The sequence below is a fragment of the Callionymus lyra genome, chromosome 16 (genome assembly GCF_982586985.1).
Source record: "Callionymus lyra chromosome 16, fCalLyr1.hap1.1, whole genome shotgun sequence".
In the NCBI taxonomy this organism is placed as follows: Eukaryota; Metazoa; Chordata; class Actinopteri; order Syngnathiformes; family Callionymidae; genus Callionymus; species Callionymus lyra.
Window position 1 is genome coordinate 25,667,067 of NC_141833.1, and position 23,288 is coordinate 25,690,354.

The 23,288-nt window shown below is 39.4% G+C and overlaps 2 protein-coding genes across 7 annotated transcripts; one reads left to right on the forward strand and one right to left on the reverse strand.

The window, feature by feature from the left end:
• Positions 1-49: 49 nt before the first annotated feature.
• Positions 50-19,973, reverse strand: guk1a (guanylate kinase 1a). 6 transcript variants are annotated; one of them, XM_087811840.1, is made up of 8 exons: positions 19,112-19,212; positions 17,015-17,128; positions 13,491-13,532; positions 9,608-9,843; positions 9,467-9,551; positions 9,326-9,411; positions 1,119-1,159; positions 50-986 (listed from the first exon to the last, which is right to left on the reverse strand). In XM_087811840.1, exons 1-7 carry the CDS (start codon positions 19,143-19,145, stop codon positions 1,124-1,126), a joined length of 633 nt encoding a protein of 210 aa, XP_087667966.1. In that variant the 5' UTR covers positions 19,146-19,212; the 3' UTR covers positions 50-986; positions 1,119-1,123. The 6 variants fall into 6 exon arrangements, with proteins under 6 accessions (XP_087667966.1, XP_087667963.1, XP_087667965.1 ...); XM_087811837.1 differs by having other exon boundaries at positions 50-1,085; XM_087811839.1 differs by having other exon boundaries at positions 50-949; positions 1,082-1,159.
• Positions 19,320-21,797, forward strand: c16h1orf35 (chromosome 16 C1orf35 homolog). The gene is made up of 8 exons (XM_087811835.1): positions 19,320-19,692; positions 20,223-20,370; positions 20,429-20,474; positions 20,540-20,616; positions 20,688-20,760; positions 20,902-20,981; positions 21,050-21,166; positions 21,428-21,797. The coding sequence occupies exons 1-8, from the start codon at positions 19,596-19,598 to the stop codon at positions 21,657-21,659; spliced, it is 870 nt and encodes a 289-aa protein (XP_087667961.1). The 5' UTR covers positions 19,320-19,595; the 3' UTR covers positions 21,660-21,797.
• The last annotated feature ends 1,491 nt before the right edge of the window (positions 21,798-23,288 follow it).

A 23,288-nucleotide genomic window follows, 5' to 3' on the forward strand; every position in this document is an offset into this window, starting at 1 on the left:
TCGCTTGGTGTCGTGACTGAGATGCTGTGAGACGAAGAAGAGAAAGACGTGAAGGTAGAGCTTTAATGCGGAGGTACAGACGTGAAGGTCGAGGTACAGACGTGAAGGTCGAGTAGAGGTCGAGCGAGGTCGAGGTCGCGCTGGCGTGACCTGGAGTGAGACGACGTCGTCGACGGTCGAGGATTTAACATGAAAACGTTCACTTGTAAATGTGAACAATCTTCCATAAACGCTGCGTTCAAAGACACCTCAGAGAAACAGAAATAGTGCTTCATGACGTCGAGTCAGTGAAGGCATCGTTCACCACAAACACATGATATTCATTCAAATAAGTGATAAAAACACAAGTTTCTTAAAGTGACAGTTCATCCAAAATTCACTCGTGTTCTCATGTCGACTAATGTTGAGTCTGTTCTTTTTTTTACATGTTTGTTCATTTTAGTGTAGCGACTGCAGCTCAGTCTTCATCTTCGTCCAGAAAGACTTAAAAACATCAAAACACCTTCAAACTGTAACATGTTTTTTAATCGACCAGAAATAAATTAAGTTTACTTTTCAAATCCCGTCTTCTGTCTTCACAATATTTACCTCGTGTGTGTTTCCAGTGTGAAGCTGCAGTCGCTACATTAAAATGAACAAACATGTTTGTTACTAAAATAATCCACATTAGTCGACATGAAAACATGAGAATATATTAATTTTGAGTGAACTGTGACTTTAAATCAAAACAAACCCGTTAAAAAACACAGTAAAGCGATAGTTTGGTGAGAGTTGAAGAGCGACTGGTTCGACCAGTTCCTGGAATGAATCCTGATCAAGTGAGTCCAGAAGTGAAGTTCAAACCATTCCTACCTTCACTGTAACAACTAGATGTAAACTAGGAGCCTGAGCTGCTGCCGAGGAACCTTTGAGCAGCAAAGACACGCCTGGAGGGAATGTTGCTGAAGACCTGGAGGATCTACGAGGATCTGGTCTGCTTCACTGGGAGGATCTACGAGGAGCTGGTCTGCTTCACTGGGAGGATCTACGAGGATCTGGTCTGCTTCACTGGGAGGATCTACGAGGAGCTGGTCTGCTTCACTGGGAGGATCTACGAGGATCTGGTCTGCTTCACTCGCAGGATCTAGGAGGATCTGGTCTGCTTCACTCGCAGGATCTCCTGCAGACAAGATCAGGAGGGTTTCTTTGAAACACCTTTGATTTGCAGTGAGAAAGTGACGGAACATAAAAACAACAACAACATAAGAAATGTATTAAACTTCTTACAGCGGTCATTGTTCTTTATTAACACTTAAAATAAAGATTTTTCATCTATTAAATCTAACATTTTATTAACCAATACAAATGAAAAATCTAAACAAATCCGTATTAATTCATTTCTACAGTGTTCGGCTCAGTCTTGAAACATCTGAATTAGAGACTTCATTTAATAGTAATCAATATAGTGTTTATTTAAGGTAAGGTAAAACTTTATTGATCCCTCAACATCAATATAGTGTTTATTTAAGGTAAGGTACAACTTTATTGATCCCTCAACATCAATATAGTGTTTATTTAAGGTAAGGTAAAACTTTATTGATCCCTCAACATCAATATAGTGTTTATTTAAGGTAAGGTACAACTTTATTGATCCCTCAACATCAATATAGTGTTTATTTAAGGTAAGGTAAAACTTTATTGATCCCTCAACATCAATATAGTGTTTATTTAAGGTAAGGTAAAACTTTATTGATCCCTCAACATCAATATAGTGTTTATTTAAGGTAAGGTAAAAACTTTATTGATCCCTCAACATCAATATAGTGTTTATTTAAGGTAAGGTAAGGTAAAACTTTATTGATCCCTCAACATCAATATAGTGTTTATTTAAGGTAAGGTAAGGTAAAACTATTGATCCCGCAACATCAATATAGTGTTTATTTAAGGTAAGGTAAAACTTTATTGATCCCTCAACATCAATATAGTGTTTATTTAAGGTAAGGTAAGGTACAACTTAATTGATCCCTCAACATCAATATAATGTTTATTTAAGGTAAGGTAAGGTAAAACTATTGATCCCTCAACATCAATATAGTGTTTATTTAAGGTAAGGTAAGGTAAAAACTTTATTTATCCCTCAACATCAATATAGTGTTTATTTAAGGTAAGGTAAGGTAAAACTATTGATCCCTCAACATCAATATAGTGTTTATTTAAGGTAAGGTAAGGTAAAACTATTGATCCCTCAACATCAATATAGTGTTTATTTAAGGTAAGGTAAGGTAAAACTATTGATCCCTCAACATCAATATAGTGTTTATTTAAGGTAAGGTAAGGTAAAACTTTATTGATCCCTCAACATCAATATAGTGTTTATTTAAGGTAAGGTAAGGTACAATTTAATTGATCCCTCAACATCAATATAGTGTTTATTTAAGGTAAGGCAAGGTACAACTTTATTGATCCCTCAACATCAATATAGTGTTTATTTAAGGTAAGGTAAAACTTTATTGATCCCTCAACATCAATATAGTGTTTATTTAAGGTAAGGTAAGGTAAAACTATTGATCCCTCAACATCAATATAGTGTTTATTTAAGGTAAGGTAAGGTAAAACTATTGATCCCTCAACATCAATATAGTGTTTATTTAAGGTAAGGTAAGGTAAAACTTAATTGATCCCTCAACATCAATATAATGTTTATTTAAGGTAAGGTAAGGTAAAACTATTGATCCCTCAACATCAATATAGTGTTTATTTAAGGTAAGGTAAGGTAAAAACTTTATTTATCCCTCAACATCAATATAGTGTTTATTTAAGGTAAGGTAAGGTAAAACTATTGATCCCTCAACATCAATATAGTGTTTATTTAAGGTAAGGTAAGGTAAAACTATTGATCCCTCAACATCAATATAGTGTTTATTTAAGGTAAGGTAAGGTAAAACTATTGATCCCTCAACATCAATATAGTGTTTATTTAAGGTAAGGTAAGGTAAAACTTTATTGATCCCTCAACATCAATATAGTGTTTATTTAAGGTAAGGTAAGGTACAATTTAATTGATCCCTCAACATCAATATAGTGTTTATTTAAGGTAAGGCAAGGTACAACTTTATTGATCCCTCAACATCAATATAGTGTTTATTTAAGGTAAGGTAAAACTTTATTGATCCCTCAACATCAATATAGTGTTTATTTAAGGTAAGGTAAGGTAAAACTATTGATCCCTCAACATCAATATAGTGTTTATTTAAGGTCAGGTAAGGTAAAACTTTATTGATCCCTCAACATCAATATAGTGTTTATTTAAGGTAAGGTACAACTTTATTGATCCCTCAACATCAATATAGTGTTTATTTAAGGTAAGGTAAGACTTTATTGATCCCTCAACATCAATATAGTGTTTATTTAAGGTAAGGTAAGGTAAAACTATTGATCCCTCAACATCAATATAGTGTTTATTTAAGGTAAGGTAAGGTAAAAACTTTATTGATCCCTCAACATCAATATAGTGTTTATTTAAGGTAAGGTACAACTTTATTGATCCCTCAACATCAATATAGTGTTTATTTAAGGTAAGGTAAAACTTTATTGATCCCTCAACATCAATATAGTGTTTATTTAAGGTAAGGTAAGGTAAAACTATTGATCCCTCAACATCAATATCGTGTTTATTTAAGGTAAGGTAAAAACTTTATTGATCCCTCAACATCAATATAGTGTTTATTTAAGGTAAGGTAAGGTAAAACTGTATTGATCCCTCAACATCAATATAGTGTTTATTTAAGGTAAGGTAAGGTACAACTTAATTGATCCCTCAACATCAATATAGTGTTTATTTAAGGTAAGGCAAGGTACAACTTTATTGATCCCTCAACATCAATATAGTGTTTATTTAAGGTAAGGTAAGGTAAAACTTTATTGATCCCTCAACATCAATATAGTGTTTATTTAAGGTAAGGTAAGGTAAAACTTTATTGATCCCTCAACATCAATATAGTGTTTATTTAAGGTAAGGTAAGGTACAACTTTATTGATCCCTCAACATCAATAGTGTTTATTTAAGGTAAGGTAAGGTACAACTTTATTGATCCCTCAACATCAATATAGTGTTTATTTAAGGTAAGGTAAGGTACAACTTTATTGATCCCTCAACATCAATATAGTGTTTATTTAAGGTAAGGTAAGGTAAAACTTTATTGATCCCTCAACATCAATATAGTGTTTATTTAAGGTAAGGTAAAACTTTATTGATCCCTCAACATCAATATAGTGTTTATTTAAGGTAAGGTAAGGTAAAACTTTATTGATCCCTCAACATCAATATAGTGTTTATTTAAGGTAAGGTAAAACTTTATTGATCCCTCAACATCAATATAGTGTTTATTTAAGGTAAGGTAAGGTACAACTTTATTGATCCCTCAACATCAATATAGTGTTTATTTAAGGTAAGGTAAGGTAAAACTTTATTGATCCCTCAACATCAATATAGTGTTTATTTAAGGTAAGGTAAGGTACAACTTTATTGATCCCTCAACATCAATATAGTGTTTATTTAAGGTAAGGTAAGGTACAACTTTATTGATCCCTCAACATCGATATAGTGTTTATTTAAGGTAAGGTAAGGTAAAACTTTATTGATCCCTCAACATCAATATAATGTTTATTTAAGGTAAGGTGAGGTACAACTTTATTGATCCCTCAACATCAATATAGTGTTTATTTAAGGTAAGGTAAGATACAACTTTATTGATCCCTCAACATCAATATAGTGTTTATTTAAGGTAAGGTAAGGTAAAACTTTATTGATCCCTCAACATCAATATAATGTTTATTTAAGGTAAGGTAAGGTAAAACTTTATTGATCCCTCAACATCAATAAAGTGTTTATTTAAGGTAAGGTAAGGTATAACTTTATTGATCCCTCAACATCAATATAGTGTTTATTTAAGGTAAGGTAAAACTTTATTGATCCCTCAACATCAATATAATGTTTATTTAAGGTAAGGTAAGGTAAAACTTTATTGATCCCTCAACATCAATATAGTGTTTATTTAAGGTAAGGTAAGGTACAACTTTATTGATCCCTCAACATCAATATAGTGTTTATTTAAGGTAAGGTAAGGTAAAACTTTATTGATCCCTCAACATCAATATAGTGTTATTTAAGGTAAGGTAAGGTAAAACTTTATTGATCCCTCAACATCAATATAGTGTTTATTTAAGGTAAGGTAAAACTTTATTGATCCCTCAACATCAATATAATGTTTATTTAAGGTAAGGTAAGGTACAACTTTATTGATCCCTCAACATCAATATAGTGTTTATTTAAGGTAAGGTAAGGTAAAACTTTATTGATCCCTCAACATCAATATAGTGTTTATTTAAGGTAAGGTAAGGTAAAACTTTATTGATCCCTCAACATCAATATAGTGTTTATTTAAGGTAAGGTAAGGTAAAACTTTATTGATCCCTCAACATCAATATAGTGTTTATTTAAGGTAAGGTAAGGTAAAACTTTATTGATCCCTCAACATCAATATAGTGTTTATTTAAGGTAAGGTAAGGTAAAACTTTATTGATCCCTCAACATCAATATAGTGTTTATTTAAGGTAAGGTAAGGTAAAACTTTATTGATCCCTCAACATCAATATAGTGTTTATTTAAGGTAAGGTAAAACTTTATTGATCCCTCAACATCAATATAGTGTTTATTTAAGGTAAGGTAAGGTAAAACTTTATTGATCCCTCAACATCAATATAGTGTTTATTTAAGGTAAGGTAAAACTTTATTGATCCCTCAACATCAATATAGTGTTTATTTAAGGTAAGGTAAAACTTTATTGATCCCTCAACATCAATATAGTGTTTATTTAAGGTAAGGTAAGGTACAACTTAATTGATCCCTCAACATCAATATAGTGTTTATTTAAGGTAAGGTAAGGTAAAACTTTATTGATCCCTCAACATCAATATAGTGTTTATTTAAGGTAAGGTAAGGTACAACTTAATTGATCCCTCAACATCAATATAGTGTTTATTTAAGGTAAGGCAAGGTACAACTTTATTGATCCCTCAACATCAATATAGTGTTTATTTAAGGTAAGGTAAGGTAAAACTTTATTGATCCCTCAACATCAATATAGTGTTTATTTAAGGTAAGGTAAGGTAAAACTTTATTGATCCCTCAACATCAATATAGTGTTTATTTAAGGTAAGGTAAGGTACAACTTTATTGATCCCTCAACATCAATAGTGTTTATTTAAGGTAAGGTAAGGTACAACTTTATTGATCCCTCAACATCAATATAGTGTTTATTTAAGGTAAGGTAAGGTACAACTTTATTGATCCCTCAACATCAATATAGTGTTTATTTAAGGTAAGGTAAGGTAAAACTTTATTGATCCCTCAACATCAATATAGTGTTTATTTAAGGTAAGGTAAAACTTTATTGATCCCTCAACATCAATATAGTGTTTATTTAAGGTAAGGTAAGGTAAAACTTTATTGATCCCTCAACATCAATATAGTGTTTATTTAAGGTAAGGTAAAACTTTATTGATCCCTCAACATCAATATAGTGTTTATTTAAGGTAAGGTAAGGTACAACTTTATTGATCCCTCAACATCAATATAGTGTTTATTTAAGGTAAGGTAAGGTAAAACTTTATTGATCCCTCAACATCAATATAGTGTTTATTTAAGGTAAGGTAAGGTACAACTTTATTGATCCCTCAACATCAATATAGTGTTTATTTAAGGTAAGGTAAGGTAAAACTTTATTGATCCCTCAACATCAATATAATGTTTATTTAAGGTAAGGTAAGGTAAAACTTTATTGATCCCTCAACATCAATATAGTGTTTATTTAAGGTAAGGTAAGGTACAACTTTATTGATCCCTCAACATCAATATAGTGTTTATTTAAGGTAAGGTAAGGTAAAACTTTATTGATCCCTCAACATCAATATAGTGTTATTTAAGGTAAGGTAAGGTAAAACTTTATTGATCCCTCAACATCAATATAGTGTTTATTTAAGGTAAGGTAAAACTTTATTGATCCCTCAACATCAATATAATGTTTATTTAAGGTAAGGTAAGGTACAACTTTATTGATCCCTCAACATCAATATAGTGTTTATTTAAGGTAAGGTAAGGTAAAACTTTATTGATCCCTCAACATCAATATAGTGTTTATTTAAGGTAAGGTAAGGTAAAACTTTATTGATCCCTCAACATCAATATAGTGTTTATTTAAGGTAAGGTAAAACTTTATTGATCCCTCAACATCAATATAATGTTTATTTAAGGTAAGGTAAGGTAAAACTTTATTGATCCCTCAACATCAATATAGTGTTTATTTAAGGTAAGGTAAGGTACAACTTTATTGATCCCTCAACATCAATATAGTGTTTATTTAAGGTAAGGTAAGGTAAAACTTTATTGATCCCTCAACATCAATATAGTGTTATTTAAGGTAAGGTAAGGTAAAACTTTATTGATCCCTCAACATCAATATAGTGTTTATTTAAGGTAAGGTAAAACTTTATTGATCCCTCAACATCAATATAATGTTTATTTAAGGTAAGGTAAGGTACAACTTTATTGATCCCTCAACATCAATATAGTGTTTATTTAAGGTAAGGTAAGGTAAAACTTTATTGATCCCTCAACATCAATATAGTGTTTATTTAAGGTAAGGTAAGGTAAAACTTTATTGATCCCTCAACATCAATATAGTGTTTATTTAAGGTAAGGTAAGGTAAAACTTTATTGATCCCTCAACATCAATATAGTGTTTATTTAAGGTAAGGTAAGGTAAAACTTTATTGATCCCTCAACATCAATATAGTGTTTATTTAAGGTAAGGTAAGGTAAAACTTTATTGATCCCTCAACATCAATATAGTGTTTATTTAAGGTAAGGTAAAACTTTATTGATCCCTCAACATCAATATAGTGTTTATTTAAGGTAAGGTAAGGTAAAACTTTATTGATCCCTCAACATCAATATAGTGTTTATTTAAGGTAAGGTAAAACTTTATTGATCCCTCAACATCAATATAGTGTTTATTTAAGGTAAGGTAAGGTAAAACTTTATTGATCCCTCAACATCAATATAGTGTTTATTTAAGGTAAGGTAAAACTTTATTGATCCCTCAACATCAATATAGTGTTTATTTAAGGTAAGGTAAGGTACAACTTTATTGATCCCTCAACATCAATATAGTGTTTATTTAAGGTAAGATAAAACTTTATTGATCCCTCAACATCAATATAGTGTTTATTTAAGGTAAGGTAAGGTAAAACTATTGATCCCTCAACATCAATATAGTGTTTATTTAAGGTAAGGTAAGGTAAAACTTTATTGATCCCTCAACATCAATATAGTGTTTATTTAAGGTAAGGTAAGGTACAACTTTATTGATCCCTCAACATCAATATAGTGTTTATTTAAGGTAAGGTAAGGTACAACTTTATTGATCCCTCAACATCAATATAGTGTTTATTTAAGGTAAGGTAAAACTTTATTGATCCCTCAACATCAATATAGTGTTTATTTAAGGTAAGGTACAACTTTATTGATCCCTCAACATCAATATAGTGTTTATTTAAGGTAAGGTAAGGTAAAACTTTATTGATCCCTCAACATCAATATAGTGTTTATTTAAGGTAAGGTAAGGTACAACTTTATTGATCCCTCAACATCAATATAGTGTTTATTTAAGGTAAGGTAAGGTACAACTTTATTGATCCCTCAACATCAATATAGTGTTTATTTAAGGTAAGGTAAGGTAAAACTTTATTGATCCCTCAACATCAATATAGTGTTTATTTAAGGTAAGGTAAGGTAAAACTTTATTGATCCCTCAACATCAATATAGTGTTTATTTAAACACACAATGGCTGAAGGAGGAGAAATTAACTCAGATTTACTATCGAAGCCATTTTCAAGAAAAGCTTGACATGAACTAAGTGAGGGTCAAGGTCAACAAAGTGACCTCCAGTGTGTTCCAGCTGCAGCTTCAGATGTTTCCTCACACAAGACCTTTATTCTGGACACACTAGTGTCTGTGAAGCAGAAGCTCTTCATACTTCTGTTTAATGCCTTCTTCAGACAGAAGGCATGATTGACTCCACACGGTTCTCACTCCTGGAGTCAAACACTGACGCTTCAGGTGCTCAGAGCTGTTCGTGTGTCGACCACTGATGTCGTCCGACTCTCAAGGTGATTTGTGTGTTTTGTGTTTCATCTTCACTAACTTGCAGGAAGAATGACCTTGAAGAGGTTATCCTGAGGTCAGTGAAGGTGGATTCATTCAAAGGATGTTTGGTCTCAACTCACCTGCAGAAGAGATTCTTTCAACTTCCTGTAGGCGTCGTCCAGACGGTCGTTGACGATGACCACGTCGAACATTCCTGGTTCTTTACCTGCAGGAGGATCAGAGTCAAAGGAACGTCCAGCATGAAGAACATCTTCACTCACTGAACTCCATGTCCATGTGAGCCGCCTGAAGTCTCTTCTGCAGGTTCTCCTCGGACTCGGTCTTCCGGTCCCTCAGACGACTCTCCTGGAACAGACCAGGTGTGAGAGGACGGTTCTCGTGAGGATTCTGCGTGGGCTCACCAGCACACTCATGGACGGAGGCTGGATGGAGATGTAGAGCGAGTTCAGGTCCGTCTTCTTGATGTTCTGGACGCCCTGCATGTCGATGTCCAGGATGCAGATCAGGTTCTTGGCCTGCACGTCCTGCACGGCCGCCTTGCTGGTCCCGTACAGGTTCCCGGAGAACTCTGCGTTCTCGATGAAGTCTCCTTGAGCGATGGCCGCCTGCATCGCCGCCCGCGTCACGTAATGGTAATCTGGGAGACGAGAGGTGTGAGGACACCTGAGGTGTGAGGACACCTGAGGTGTGAGGACACCTGAGGTGTGAGGACACCTGAGGTGTGAGGACACCTGAGAGGTGCGAGGACACCTGAGAGGTGCGAGGACACCTGAGAGGTGCGAGGACACCTGAGAGGTGCGAGGACACCTGAGAGGTGTGAGGACACATGAGAGGTGCGAGGACACCTGAGAGGTGTGAGGACACATGAGAGGTGCGAGGACACCTGAGAGGTGTGAGGACACCTGAGAGGTGTGAGGACACATGAGAGGTGTGAGGACACCTGAGAGGTGTGAGGACACATGAGAGGTGCGAGGACACCTGAGAGGTGTGAGGACACCTGAGAGGTGTGAGGACACATGAGAGGTGTGAGGACACCTGAGAGGTGTGAGGACACCTGAGAGGTGCGAGGACACATGAGGGGTGTGAGGACACCTGAGAGGTGTGAGGACACATGAGGGGTGTGAGGACACCTGAGAGGTGTGAGGACACCTGAGAGGTGTGAGGACACATGAGGGGTGTGAGGACACCTGAGGGGTGTGAGGACACATGAGGGGTGTGAGGACACATGAGAGGTGTGAGGACACCTGAGAGGTGTGAGGACACATGAGGGGTGTGAGGACACCTGAGAGGTGTGAGGACACCTGAGAGGTGTGAGGACACATGAGAGGTGTGAGGACACCTGACAGGTGCGAGGACACATGAGGGGTGTGAGGACACATGAGGGGTGTGAGGACACCTGAGGGGTGTGAGGACACATGAGGGGTGTGAGGACACCTGAGGGGTGTGAGGACACATGAGGGGTGTGAGGACACCTGAGGGGTGTGAGGACACATGAGGGGTGTGAGGACACCTGAGGGGTGTGAGGACACATGAGGGGTGTGAGGACACATGAGGGGTGTGAGGACACATGAGGGGTGTGAGGTCACCTGAGAGGTGTGAGGACACCTGAGGGGTGTGAGGACACATGAGGGGTGTGAGGACACCTGAGAGGTGTGAGGACACCTGAGGGGTGTGAGGACACATGAGAGGTGTGAGGACACATGAGGGGTGTGAGGACACCTGAGGGGTGTGAGGACACATGAGGGGTGTGAGGACACCTGAGGGGTGTGAGGACACATGAGGGGTGTGAGGATACCTGAGGGGTGTGAGGACACATGAGAGGTGTGAGGACACATGAGAAGTGCGAGGACACCTGAGGGGTGTGAGGACACATGAGGGGTGTGAGGACACATGAGGGGTGTGAGGACACCTGAGGGGTGTGAGGACACATGAGGGGTGTGAGGACACCTGAGGGGTGTGAGGACACATGAGGGGTGTGAGGACACCTGAGGGGTGTGAGGACACATGAGGGGTGTGAGGACACATGAGGGGTGTGAGGACACCTGAGGGGTGTGAGGACACATGAGGGGTGTGAGGACACATGAGGGGTGTGAGGACACCTGAGAGGTGTGAGGACACCTGAGGGGTGTGAGGACACCTGAGAGGTGTGAGGACACCTGAGGGGTGTGAGGACACATGAGGGGTGTGAGGACACCTGAGGGGTGTGAGGACACATGAGGGGTGTGAGGACACCTGAGGGGTGTGAGGACACATGAGGGGTGTGAGGACACCTGAGGGGTGTGAGGACACATGAGGGGTGTGAGGATACCTGAGGGGTGTGAGGACACATGAGAAGTGCGAGGACACCTGAGGGGTGCGAGGACACATGAGGGGTGTGAGGACACCTGAGGGGTGTGAGGACACATGAGGGGTGTGAGGACACCTGAGGGGTGTGAGGACACATGAGGGGTGTGAGGACACCTGAGGGGTGTGAGGACACATGAGGGGTGTGAGGACACATGAGGGGTGTGAGGACACATGAGGGGTGTGAGGACACCTGAGGGGTGTGAGGACACATGAGGGGTGTGAGGACACATGAGGGGTGTGAGGATACCTGAGGGGTGTGAGGACACATGAGAGGTGTGAGGACACATGAGAAGTGCGAGGACACCTGAGGGGTGTGAGGACACATGAGGGGTGTGAGGACACATGAGGGGTGTGAGGACACCTGAGGGGTGTGAGGACACATGAGGGGTGTGAGGACACCTGAGGGGTGTGAGGACACATGAGGGGTGTGAGGACACCTGAGGGGTGTGAGGACACATGAGGGGTGTGAGGACACATGAGGGGTGTGAGGACACCTGAGGGGTGTGAGGACACATGAGGGGTGTGAGGACACATGAGGGGTGTGAGGACACCTGAGAGGTGTGAGGACACCTGAGGGGTGTGAGGACACCTGAGAGGTGTGAGGACACCTGAGGGGTGTGAGGACACATGAGGGGTGTGAGGACACCTGAGGGGTGTGAGGACACATGAGGGGTGTGAGGACACCTGAGGGGTGTGAGGACACATGAGGGGTGTGAGGACACCTGAGGGGTGTGAGGACACATGAGGGGTGTGAGGATACCTGAGGGGTGTGAGGACACATGAGAAGTGCGAGGACACCTGAGGGGTGCGAGGACACATGAGGGGTGTGAGGACACCTGAGGGGTGTGAGGACACATGAGGGGTGTGAGGACACCTGAGGGGTGTGAGGACACATGAGGGGTGTGAGGACACCTGAGGGGTGTGAGGACACATGAGGGGTGTGAGGACACATGAGGGGTGTGAGGACACATGAGGGGTGTGAGGACACCTGAGGGGTGTGAGGACACATGAGGGGTGTGAGGACACATGAGGGGTGTGAGGACACCTGAGGGGTGTGAGGACACATGAGGGGTGTGAGGACACATGAGGGGTGTGAGGACACATGAGAGGTGCGAGGACACCTGAGAGGTGCGAGGACACATGAGAGGTGCGAGGACACCTGAGAGGTGTGAGGACACATGAGGGGTGTGAGGACACCTGAGAGGTGTGAGGACACATGAGGGGTGTGAGGACACCTGAGAGGTGCGAGGACACATGAGAGGTGCGAGGACACCTGAGAGGTGTGAGGACACATGAGGGGTGTGAGGACACCTGAGAGGTGCGAGGACACATGAGAGGTGCGAGGACACCTGAGAGGTGTGAGGACACATGAGAGGTGCGAGGACACCTGAGAGGTGTGAGGACACATGAGAGGTGTGAGGACACCTGAGGGGTGTGAGGACACCTGAGAGGTGTGAGGACACATGAGAGGTGCGAGGACACCTGAGAGGTGTGAGGACACCTGAGAGGTGTGAGGACACCTGAGAGGTGTGAGGACACCTGAGGGTTGTGAGGACACCTGAGGGGTGTGAGGACACCTGAGAGGTGCGAGGACACCTGCTGGTGGAGCTGGAGGTTGCAGCTTCTCAATAACATTATGACCACCTGCCTGATGTTTTCAATACATTTAATTTTGAAACTATTGCAGGATTTATTCTGCTCTTATGTGAAGTCCTCAAAATTAAATCATGTTATTATTCAAGTCTTTCATTTTTATTATTATTTAATAGATTTGTAGTAACTTTTCATTTAATAAATTTTTTTTTTTTTTATACTAAGTTTGACTTAAAATCCTTCTAGAATAAATATAAATAATGTTCCTCAGGTTTGAATCAGTTCATTAAAGATCAAGAGTGGAAGGAGAGGAACCATCACAAGTGTGTTGTGCACACGAGCTACCTTTGCCGTTCTCTTCTCCTGGTCGAGGGTTTCTGGTCGTATCTGAGAAGGAAGAGTTCAAAGTTCACATCATTATTTTAACAAACATTCTTTACTTTGATCATTTGTTTTCTAATGTTTTATTTTCATTTCATAGTAAAACAAATATTTCATGAAAACGTACATTTTTAAATGTTTAATATTTAGAATTTTCATGTTTGTGATACGTTAATTAAATATTCTCAATATTCTTATTATATTATTTAAATGTATTTGCCTTTTGTTTAGTAAACAAATAAATGCCTTTTCTTTTCAAAACAACAACAGTTTCTTTAAATCGTGTTTAAACTTCATTAAATCGTGTTTAAACTTTATTAAATCGTGTTTAAACTTTATTAAATCGTGTTTAAACTTTATTAAATCGTGTTTAAACTTCATTTATGTTTAAACTTTATTAAATCAGTGTTTAAACTTTATTAAATCGTGTTTAAACTTTATTAAATCGTGTTTAAACTTTATTAAATCGTGTTTAAACTTTATTAAATCCGTGTTTAAACTTTATTAAATCGTGTTTAAACTTTATTAAATCGTGTTTAAACTTTATTAAATCCGTGTTTAAACTTTATTAAATCGTGTTTAAACTTTATTAAATCGTGTTTAAACTTTATTAAATCGTGTTTAAACTTTATTAAATCCGTGTTTAAACTTTATTAAATCGTGTTTAAACTTTATTAAATCGTGTTTAAACTTTATTAAATCGTGTTTAAACTTTATTAAATCCGTGTTTAAACTTTATTAAATCGTGTTTAAACTTTATTAAATCGTGTTTAAACTTCATTAAATCCGTTGTAGGTACAATTTCGGTCCCCCCTACAATATCGGTCCCCCCTACAATATCGGTCCCCCCTACAATTTCGGTCCCCCCTACAATATCGGTCCCCCCTACAATATCGGTCCCCCCTACAATTTCGGTCCCCCCTACAATTTCGGTCCCCCCTACAATTTCGGTCCCCCCTACAATTTCGGTCCCCCCTACAATTTCGGTCCCCCCTACAATTTCGGTCCCCCCTACAATTTCGGTCCCCCCTACAATTTCGGTCCCCCCTACAATATCGGTCCCCCCACTTCCTACGTGATGACGTCACACGCGTCATATGCGAACGTCTCTTTAAAATATTTTTTATGGGTTAAAATAACGTCAACATAAGGTTTACATGATACTTTTAACCACACATGAAACATTTATATTGACAAAAAGACGATCTTCGTCAACATAATCACTTTCCGTTCTTTCATTTCCTGGTCTGACGATCATGTGACTTTGAGACCAACGGAAGGGTCTGCGCTACATGTGACGAAGCCGCTGATTGGCTGAAGCTGTTTTACTAATAATAAAGCACAACTGTACAATGAAATAAAAATCATTAGAGTTCCGAAATAATTCGCTTTTCAAAAAAGTTATTTTCAATAACTTGTCTGTAGTTCGGATCATAAACACCTCAGTAATTATTTAGGTTTCCATTTTTTTTAAATCAATTAAATCAATTATTAAATGTACATATGCTAACTTTATTGAACGAGTCATTTTTTTTAATTGTCATATTTGTATAATGTATGCACTACAAAAAAAATTGTGTTTTTTTATATATTGAGATTTGTTCTCTTCATAATACTGTTGGAATATAATATATATATATATATATATATATAATATAATAACCCTCCTATATTGCTTTTTGTTCTCAATTGTAAACGGGCTTGTACAACAATGAAACATGTTTAGGCTGATTATTCCAGTTGCATAATACGTACAATTCTACAGTTAAGTCTGTTTATTTCCACTGCAACACAAACAAATGACAGAAACGTTGATAAAATGACAACATTTAATAATTACGGCCTTTCAGTATATTCATGAGCATGAGGCTCCAGGTCTCAACACTCAACACTAATAAACTGTGAAGTGTCTTGAGATAATGTTGTAATGATAAGACACTTTAAATAAAATTGAATTAAATTGAAAGCTTGTATTTTCTTTGACTTGAAGAGGCGAATAAACGACCCGTTACACACTCTTTGTGTTGGAGCGACGGAAGTGTTTTGATCGTTTTATGAACCATTGGTGTTCAGACAGTTTATTAGTGTTGAGTGTTGTGACCTGGAGCAATATACTATACTATATACTATATATATGAATATACTGAAAGGCCGTAATTATTAAATGTTGTCATTTTATCAACGTTTCTGTCATTTGTTTGTGTTGCAGTGGAAATAAACTTAACTGTAGAATTGTACGTATTATGCAACTGGAATAATCAGCCTAAACATGTTTCATTGTTCTACAAGCCCGTTTACAATTGAGAACAAAAAGCAATATAGGAGGGTTATTATATTATATATATATATATATATATATTATATTCCAACAGTATTATGAAGAGAACAAATCTCAATATATAAAAAAACACGATTTTTTTTGTAGTGCATACATTATACAAATATGACAATTAAAAAAAATGACTCGTTCAATAAAGTTAGCATATGTACATTTAATAATTGATTTAATTGATTTAAAAAAAATCGAAACCTAAATAATTACTGAGGTGTTTATGATCCGAACTACAGACAAGTTATTGAAAGGGGAATATTCTAACTTTTCTTTTTTTGAAAAGCGAATTATTTCGGAACTCTAATGATTTTTATTTCATTGTACAGTTGTGCTTTATTATTAGTAAAACAGCTTCAGCCAATCAGCGGCTTCGTCACATGTAGCGCGGACCCTTCCGTTGGTCTCAAAGTCACATGATCGTCAGACCAGGAAATGAAAGAACGGAAAGTGATTATGTTGACGAAGATCGTCTTTTTGTCAATATAAATGTTTCATGTGTGGTTAAAAGTATCATGTAAACCTTCTGTTGACGTTATTTTAACCCATAAAAAATATTTTAAGGAGACGTTCGCATATGACGCGTGTGACGTCATCACGTAGGAAGTGGGGGGACCGATATTGTAGGGGGGACCGAAATTGTACCTACACCGTGTTTAAACTTTATTAAATCGTGTTTAAACTTTATTAAATCGTGTTTAAACTTTATTAAATCCGTGTTTAAACTTTATTAAATCGTGTTTAAACTTTATTAAATCGTGTTTAAACTTTATTAAATCCGTGTTTAAACTTTATTAAATCGTGTTTAAACTTTATTGTCGTGTTTAAATTCACAAAAAACATCTTAGTTCTAATATTTTTTTAATTAGATTTTTGCAGATGTCGAGATAATTATCTATTATTTCATATTTTCTTTGTAAACATATCAGAGCTGCTGTGAAAACAGTAATTATCAGATGTTTTTGGATGTTTTTAAAACAACCTTTGATCTTAATTAAAAACAAACATTTCAATCCAGTGTTTGATGATCGTGTGGAAGAAGTTTTATCTTATATTTCATTAAACTTCTCTTCAAGCTTCAGCTGAAGTTGACGATGAAGATTCAAATCACATTAATTGATCCTCATATTGAATATTAGAGTTTGAATCTGTGACTCACGAGAGACGCTGAACCCGAACACGCCGTCGTACTCCTTCATCAGCTTCTTCAACAAAGTACTCTTTCCAGCCCCGGACGGGCCGCTCAGAACCACAGGTCTGGGTCCAGCCATCGCTGCCGGAGGAGAAGAACAAGATGAACAAGAAGAAGAAGAAGAGTTCAGTCGAGACAGAGACGGAGGAGGAGCCTGACGAGGACGATCATCTGTGGAAAGACCTGCTCAGACACGACCCGTCGAGGTCCTTCAGAGGCTGATTATAATCAGCTGTGGTTGCCATGGCGACGCCGCGAGGCGAGAACACGAGAGAAGGACGAGCTCACCTCAGAAGAATCTCCGTGGAGAAGAGAAATAAATAAAGCTTCTCTCAGGCGAGAGTCAGGGTGTGTCTGGGTGTTGGAGTGTTCCTGCGCCAGACGAGCGAGAGCCACTCTTTCCACTGGAAGGTTTTAGGAAATAAACCGACGTCTCTTTCACCAGAAACACTGGAAGATTGTTAATGTTTCCCTTCAACACTAAATATGATTTAATCTGGAGATAATTCTGCTTCTGAAGCTTCAAGAGACTCATCAGCTCTGAAAACACTCGAGTCAAACCCGTCAGTGACTCAGTCAGACCAGGTGATCCATGAGTCGTTCAACACGCTCACGGTTCGGTCGCTAAGAGAAGTCGAGGCGTCGTAGTCGCAGGTGCAGGTGACAAGAGTCGGGCTCGACCTCTTGACCTCTGGTTGCGAAGGTCAGAGTCTACCTTCCATAGCAGACCCGAAGGAGACCTCCTGAGGGATCAATAAAGTTCTACCTTCCATAGCAGACCAACCGTCACGTCGCCCACATTCAGCTTCGATTTAGAGGTCAGAGTTCATGCAGAAAGTTGAACAGTTTGATGTCTATTTCTTCACGTCGTGATCATCTCTTCACTTCCTGTCACTTCGTGTCTGTCAGTGTAGAAAATACACACTTGAACCTCTTCATGTTTACAACACAAATATATTAGTTACATTTAACCTAAACACAGTGTGTTTGTTTTGTATTTGGTGATTGAAAATAGATCACAGAATATATTCTGTGTATTTATATATACAGTTTGACATTCCTGAGCCATAAGATTATGACCAGCTGCCCTGGATAGTTCTGATCAAATATTTTAAGGACACACTCGGTTAAGGATCTGATATGTGAGCATGAGAACCTGCTTCACTTTATAAAGTACTTTTATCCAGTTATTTATTATTCAACTTTATTTTCACGGAAATATATACAGTAAATGCATATATATATATATATATATATATATTTTAAAATAACATGTATGCATAATGGAGCTATATTCAATGTTGTTGTTGTGAAGGACATTTTGATCCTGAATTTGTTTGATAATAAACATATAATTACATACATAACATGATATAATTATTAATAATGATGTACTTGTTGTCACATGAATGGATTACAAGGTTGAAGCTCAAACTACTGAAGAAACACTAACAAGTTTGTCGTGACAGAGAATATCAAGTTAACTCAGGAGTGACACTCCTCATGTGATTTGATTTAATTGTCAGAACAAACTTCTCTCTGTTAGTCATTGAATCCATTAGAAACAGTTCCTGAACATTTAGAAACACCGAACCTTCAACAGTATCTGAAAAACATCTATTTTCTCACATGAAATCATAGTTTAAATAAAAAAAACAGTTTAACATCTTATAATCTTGCTAATATTTCATCTTTAAAATGAACTTTGACCAGCAATAAAAACGTATAAACTGAAAATAAGATTTCAAGAGTAGCTTCGTTGTATTGTCTCAGGAGGAGGTATCAATAAAGTTGCAGTTAAACCCTCGTAAAATGGCGGGAGATTCTTATTAAAAGAATTCTTTGCATCTTCGTTTAAATTATATTTTCTCTCCTGAAGCTTCAACGAACCGAGAGAAGGTTCAAGAGAGACTCTGAGGAGCAGGAACTTCTAGAGAAGCTCAAAGACGTTTAGATTTTAGATTACGTGGAGATGAAAGTCTTTGTTCGCAGCGACATCTTCACCTGCAGCTGCAGCAACACAACTGCGCGCGCATCACAACAAACACACCTGAGCGGTCCTACCTGAGGACAGTCTGGTCAAACAGCGCATGAACATCAGGCTTTATTCACGTCGAGCTTCTGCTCCTCGAGCTTCTCTCTCGGAGCCATGAGCGCAGCGTCATGACGTCACTGCGGACCACAACGTCAGCACGTTAACTTTAGTGACGTCAGAGGAAGCGCGGCGTCAACAGAAGATCAACAACGAGCTCGTGTTTGTCAACAAAACAGACGCTGTTGCATCTTTTCACGACAACTTTGCGACACAATAGAAAATACAGTCACGGAGCTAAAGCCGCCATTTCACTAACTCACCACAGACACTAGTTCTAGACTCGTTAACCAGATATAGTTAAAGTTAATGTCGATTATCTGAAGGATCTTTTCATTCATCGTCAGACCGGATGTTGCGACTCCTGACAGGAGCTCGTGTGCTAAGCTAACTACAGAAGCTAACTAGAGAAGCTAACTCTTTGATTCCGAGAGGCTTCTCGGTAAAAGAACCGAAATGTTTGGTTCTTCGAGATCCGGAGGAGTTCGAGGAGGTCAAGGCCAGTTCACCTGGGACGAGGTGAAGGTCGACAAACACAGAGAAAACTACCTCGGTACGTCTGTTAGCTGATGCTAACCACGCAGCCGCTCACAGGGTTTGTTTGTGTAGCATGCTACATGCTAACATGCTAACACGAGTGTGTGAATAGAATAATTATTACGTATAAATCACGGTAAACAAACGCGTTGATACTCAGTTGTTTGGCTTCACTCACCTCTCTTGCTAACATCCCTCATGGCAGATACAATTGATGATATCGAAGCTCAAGGAGATTTCATTGCTCAGCGTCGCCACGTTGCGTTCACGGACCCCTGAACGAACCTCATGACCCGCAGCCTCTCTGTGACCCTTGACGTGTCCTTTAACTGCCGCTTAAAAATGAAGTATCCTCGCAAATATATCTGCTCTGTGAGCAAACAAGACCTCATTTAATGTAGAAGATAACGTCTAGTTTACTATCTTTTGAGGGGTTTGAAGATAAACAAATGGTCAACATGACACGATAACAAAGAGACAACAAACATCTGAATAACTTTTAATTTGAATAAACTAATAAGAATGATTTGTGTTGGTTCGACGCAGGGAACTCGTTGATGGCTCCAGTGGGACGATGGCAGAAAGGCAAAGATCTGAGCTGGTACTCGAAGGACAAGAAAGGAAACACACGAACCAAAGAAGACGAACTCGCTGCCGTCAAAGCCGCGGAGCACGAAGCCCTGATGGCGGCTCTGTAAGTACGTCATGGTCCTCGTGTAGACGTCAAATAACCTTCAACCCGTGGTTTCTAGAGGACACAAGAACATCAAGAGACAACCGACCGGCTTGACCAGAGAGGTACTTTTCTCGAGGCCTTCGTGAAGATGTTGAGAAGTTTTAACCGTAAACATGTGACTCACCAGGATCTCGCAGAGGTTTACCGGCGAGAAGAAGGTGACGGTGAGGAGAGAAGTGTGGACCGGATCTCCGGCCTGGGAAGGTAAACATCGCTGGAGAATACAACAAAAATAACGTAAAGGTGATTGACCTCCCTTACATCTGGATTGACAGTTCTGGAGGTCGGAAGATGGTTTTGTCCCAGGAAGAAAAAGAGGCTGCGAAGATGGGTTTACCAATCTTCACAGTGAGTCACGACAAATATACACAACCTCGTCCGACTTCATCTGGCAACACAAGCGTTCAACACACAATAGAAGTTTAAAAACAAGCTATAGTTGGTGTACATCAGAAAAATGATGTCATCACTCCATCATTCTCGCCTCAGCATTACAAGACGGTGTCTCGTCCTGAAGCCTCCGCAGCGAAACCGACACAAACCACAGAAAAGATGGAGTTGACGGAAGTGTAAGTGTTTTTAAAACTCTTTTTTTTTTATGATGAATCAAAAGCTGAAGTTGTTTCTTCTCTTGAAGACACGAGGGGAAGAAGAAAAAGAAAGAAAAGAAGAACAAGAAGGAGAAAAAGAAGGAAAAGAAAAAGAAGAGGCACAGGAGAGACTCTTCGCCTGATGACGACGACGACAGAAAAAGGTTGGAAAAGTTGAATCGTGGCACTTTCAATTATGGCCGCTAGAGGTCACTGAAGCACCGTCGTGAGCAGTTCATCTAGTGCTGATGGAGCGAGAGGTTCTTCAGGAGCCATCGTGACTCAATCATCCTCTAAATATAATTAACTTCTATTCAGCCTCAGCAGCTTTTTGAGCTCGGACCCCAATAAGCTCCTCAAACTTCCTCGCCCGCGTCGCCGCTGGTTCCCCGCCAGCATCATTGATGGCTCTCTCCCTCCCGCAGACCCAGAAAGGACCACCACCATCATAATCCATCACAGCGCAGTCAGACTGGAGCCAGACCCCATGACAGCCATTCAAGAGGGGGAGCGAGAGCCGAGCGACATCAGCGCCACGACACAGACTCCAGTGATGGGGGGTCCCCGGTCCCCCGTAACCCTGGCAGCCACAAGACGGCCCCCGGTGGTGCCACACAAAGCCACAGGCGACGCCACGACACGGACTCGGACAGCTAATGTGTCTCCCCACCCCCTCGTTCAGAGGCGCATTCTGTTGTGTTCCACTGACCACTGCCGCAGACCTCAGTTACCCTCAGGCCGCTGACCCCAGGTTTTTATGTCCTTTTCTTTAATAAAGTTTTAAGCAACCCTGTGTTTTCATCTTCATGGGTTACTGTATGTCAAAGGTCAACGAAATCACTTCAGGCCAAAACAGTCTTTAACGAAAAGTCATCAATTTTAGCCTCGATGTAGATTCTTCTCCTTAAACTGTACGAACTTCAACGACTCCACTTCTATCTTCTATCATCGTGACGTTTAAGATGTTTTCTCGAGCTCATGTACTTCCGTCTTCTGAACCGAGTCGGTGGACCTTCTGGTGTTTGGCTGATCGACACGAGTATTTGATCCTGAGAAGACAAGCAGGATCGTTGCTCAAAAGAGTTTCTGTTCTCGTCTCACTGCCCACGGGCTGCTTCCATTAGAACGTCCATAAATCATTCTTAATTAAAAGATAAAACTGTGGTTTTACATGAGTCAGTTTTCGGCAAAGACTGCGTTTTAAGTGAAGTTACCGCATAAATAACACAATAACGTTCACACGAAAAGTTTGTTGACAAAAAATTATTTACACAAATATTGAAAGACGTTCGAGTCTTTTGTGTCACAATGTCAGAGAAAACAACGTGAGAATAAACTTGAATAAATAAAGGCTAAAATAGATGTTCAAATAAAAAATAATTGCCTAGAATGTAACAGTGAATAGAAGACAGTTTGGAAGTCCTTCCTAAGATCTGGCCCTCAGAACGGTTTAGTTGAAGATCTTGCAGCAACTTTTCTGCCTCTGATGCATCAGATCTTTACTGTGGCTCATCAAAATATAACCTGATGTTTGCTCTGGAGACTCGACAAAGTGTCTTCAAATAAAGTCCTTCTGACTCTCATGGTTAATATCGCTCCAACATTCGTGGTCTCGTGTCGAACACTAGCATCAGCGTTCAAGGCCGTCGAGGCTGAACGTCTGAAATCACTGAAATAAAGTTTTTACGGAGGTTCATTCAAGAGACTTCTTTTCTTCCCTGAACAAGTGGTGAAGTGCTCAGCATCCCTTCTTCTCAATCACACCAGCACTCATTAATCCCTCGCCGCGGAGGTCGAGCTCTGACTGGTGCGACACCTTTGGAATGCTCTCCCCGCCGCTCATAATAGGGTGTAGTGTTTGCCTTCGCTGTGAATGGGTCTGAATGGGGGTCTCTGCCGACCGGCACCTGAGGGGGTGCACTAAAAAAAAAGAGCAAGGCATTCATAAAGAAGAGCCGAAGACCAGGCGGGTCCTTCTTTACGAGACTCGGTCGGTGAGCTCAAGCTGAGGGAGCAGCAGGAGAGGAGGACAAAGACCTGCTCCCACCTTCTGCTGCGTCTCAGGCTCGGCTGCTCCAGCCATGGCAGCGGAATCGACCTGCAGGAATGCTGAGCAGGATTCTGGGCACAATGTGACGCGGGGAGCGATCGTCTCGACGCCGTCGTTTCAAACACCTCCGGGCGTCAAACTGCTTCCTGGGTCAGGAGCTGATGGCAGGTTGCCATGACAACAGAGTTTCATCCTGTTCTTGTTTGTTGCAGGCAGTTATAAAAACTGAAATCAGG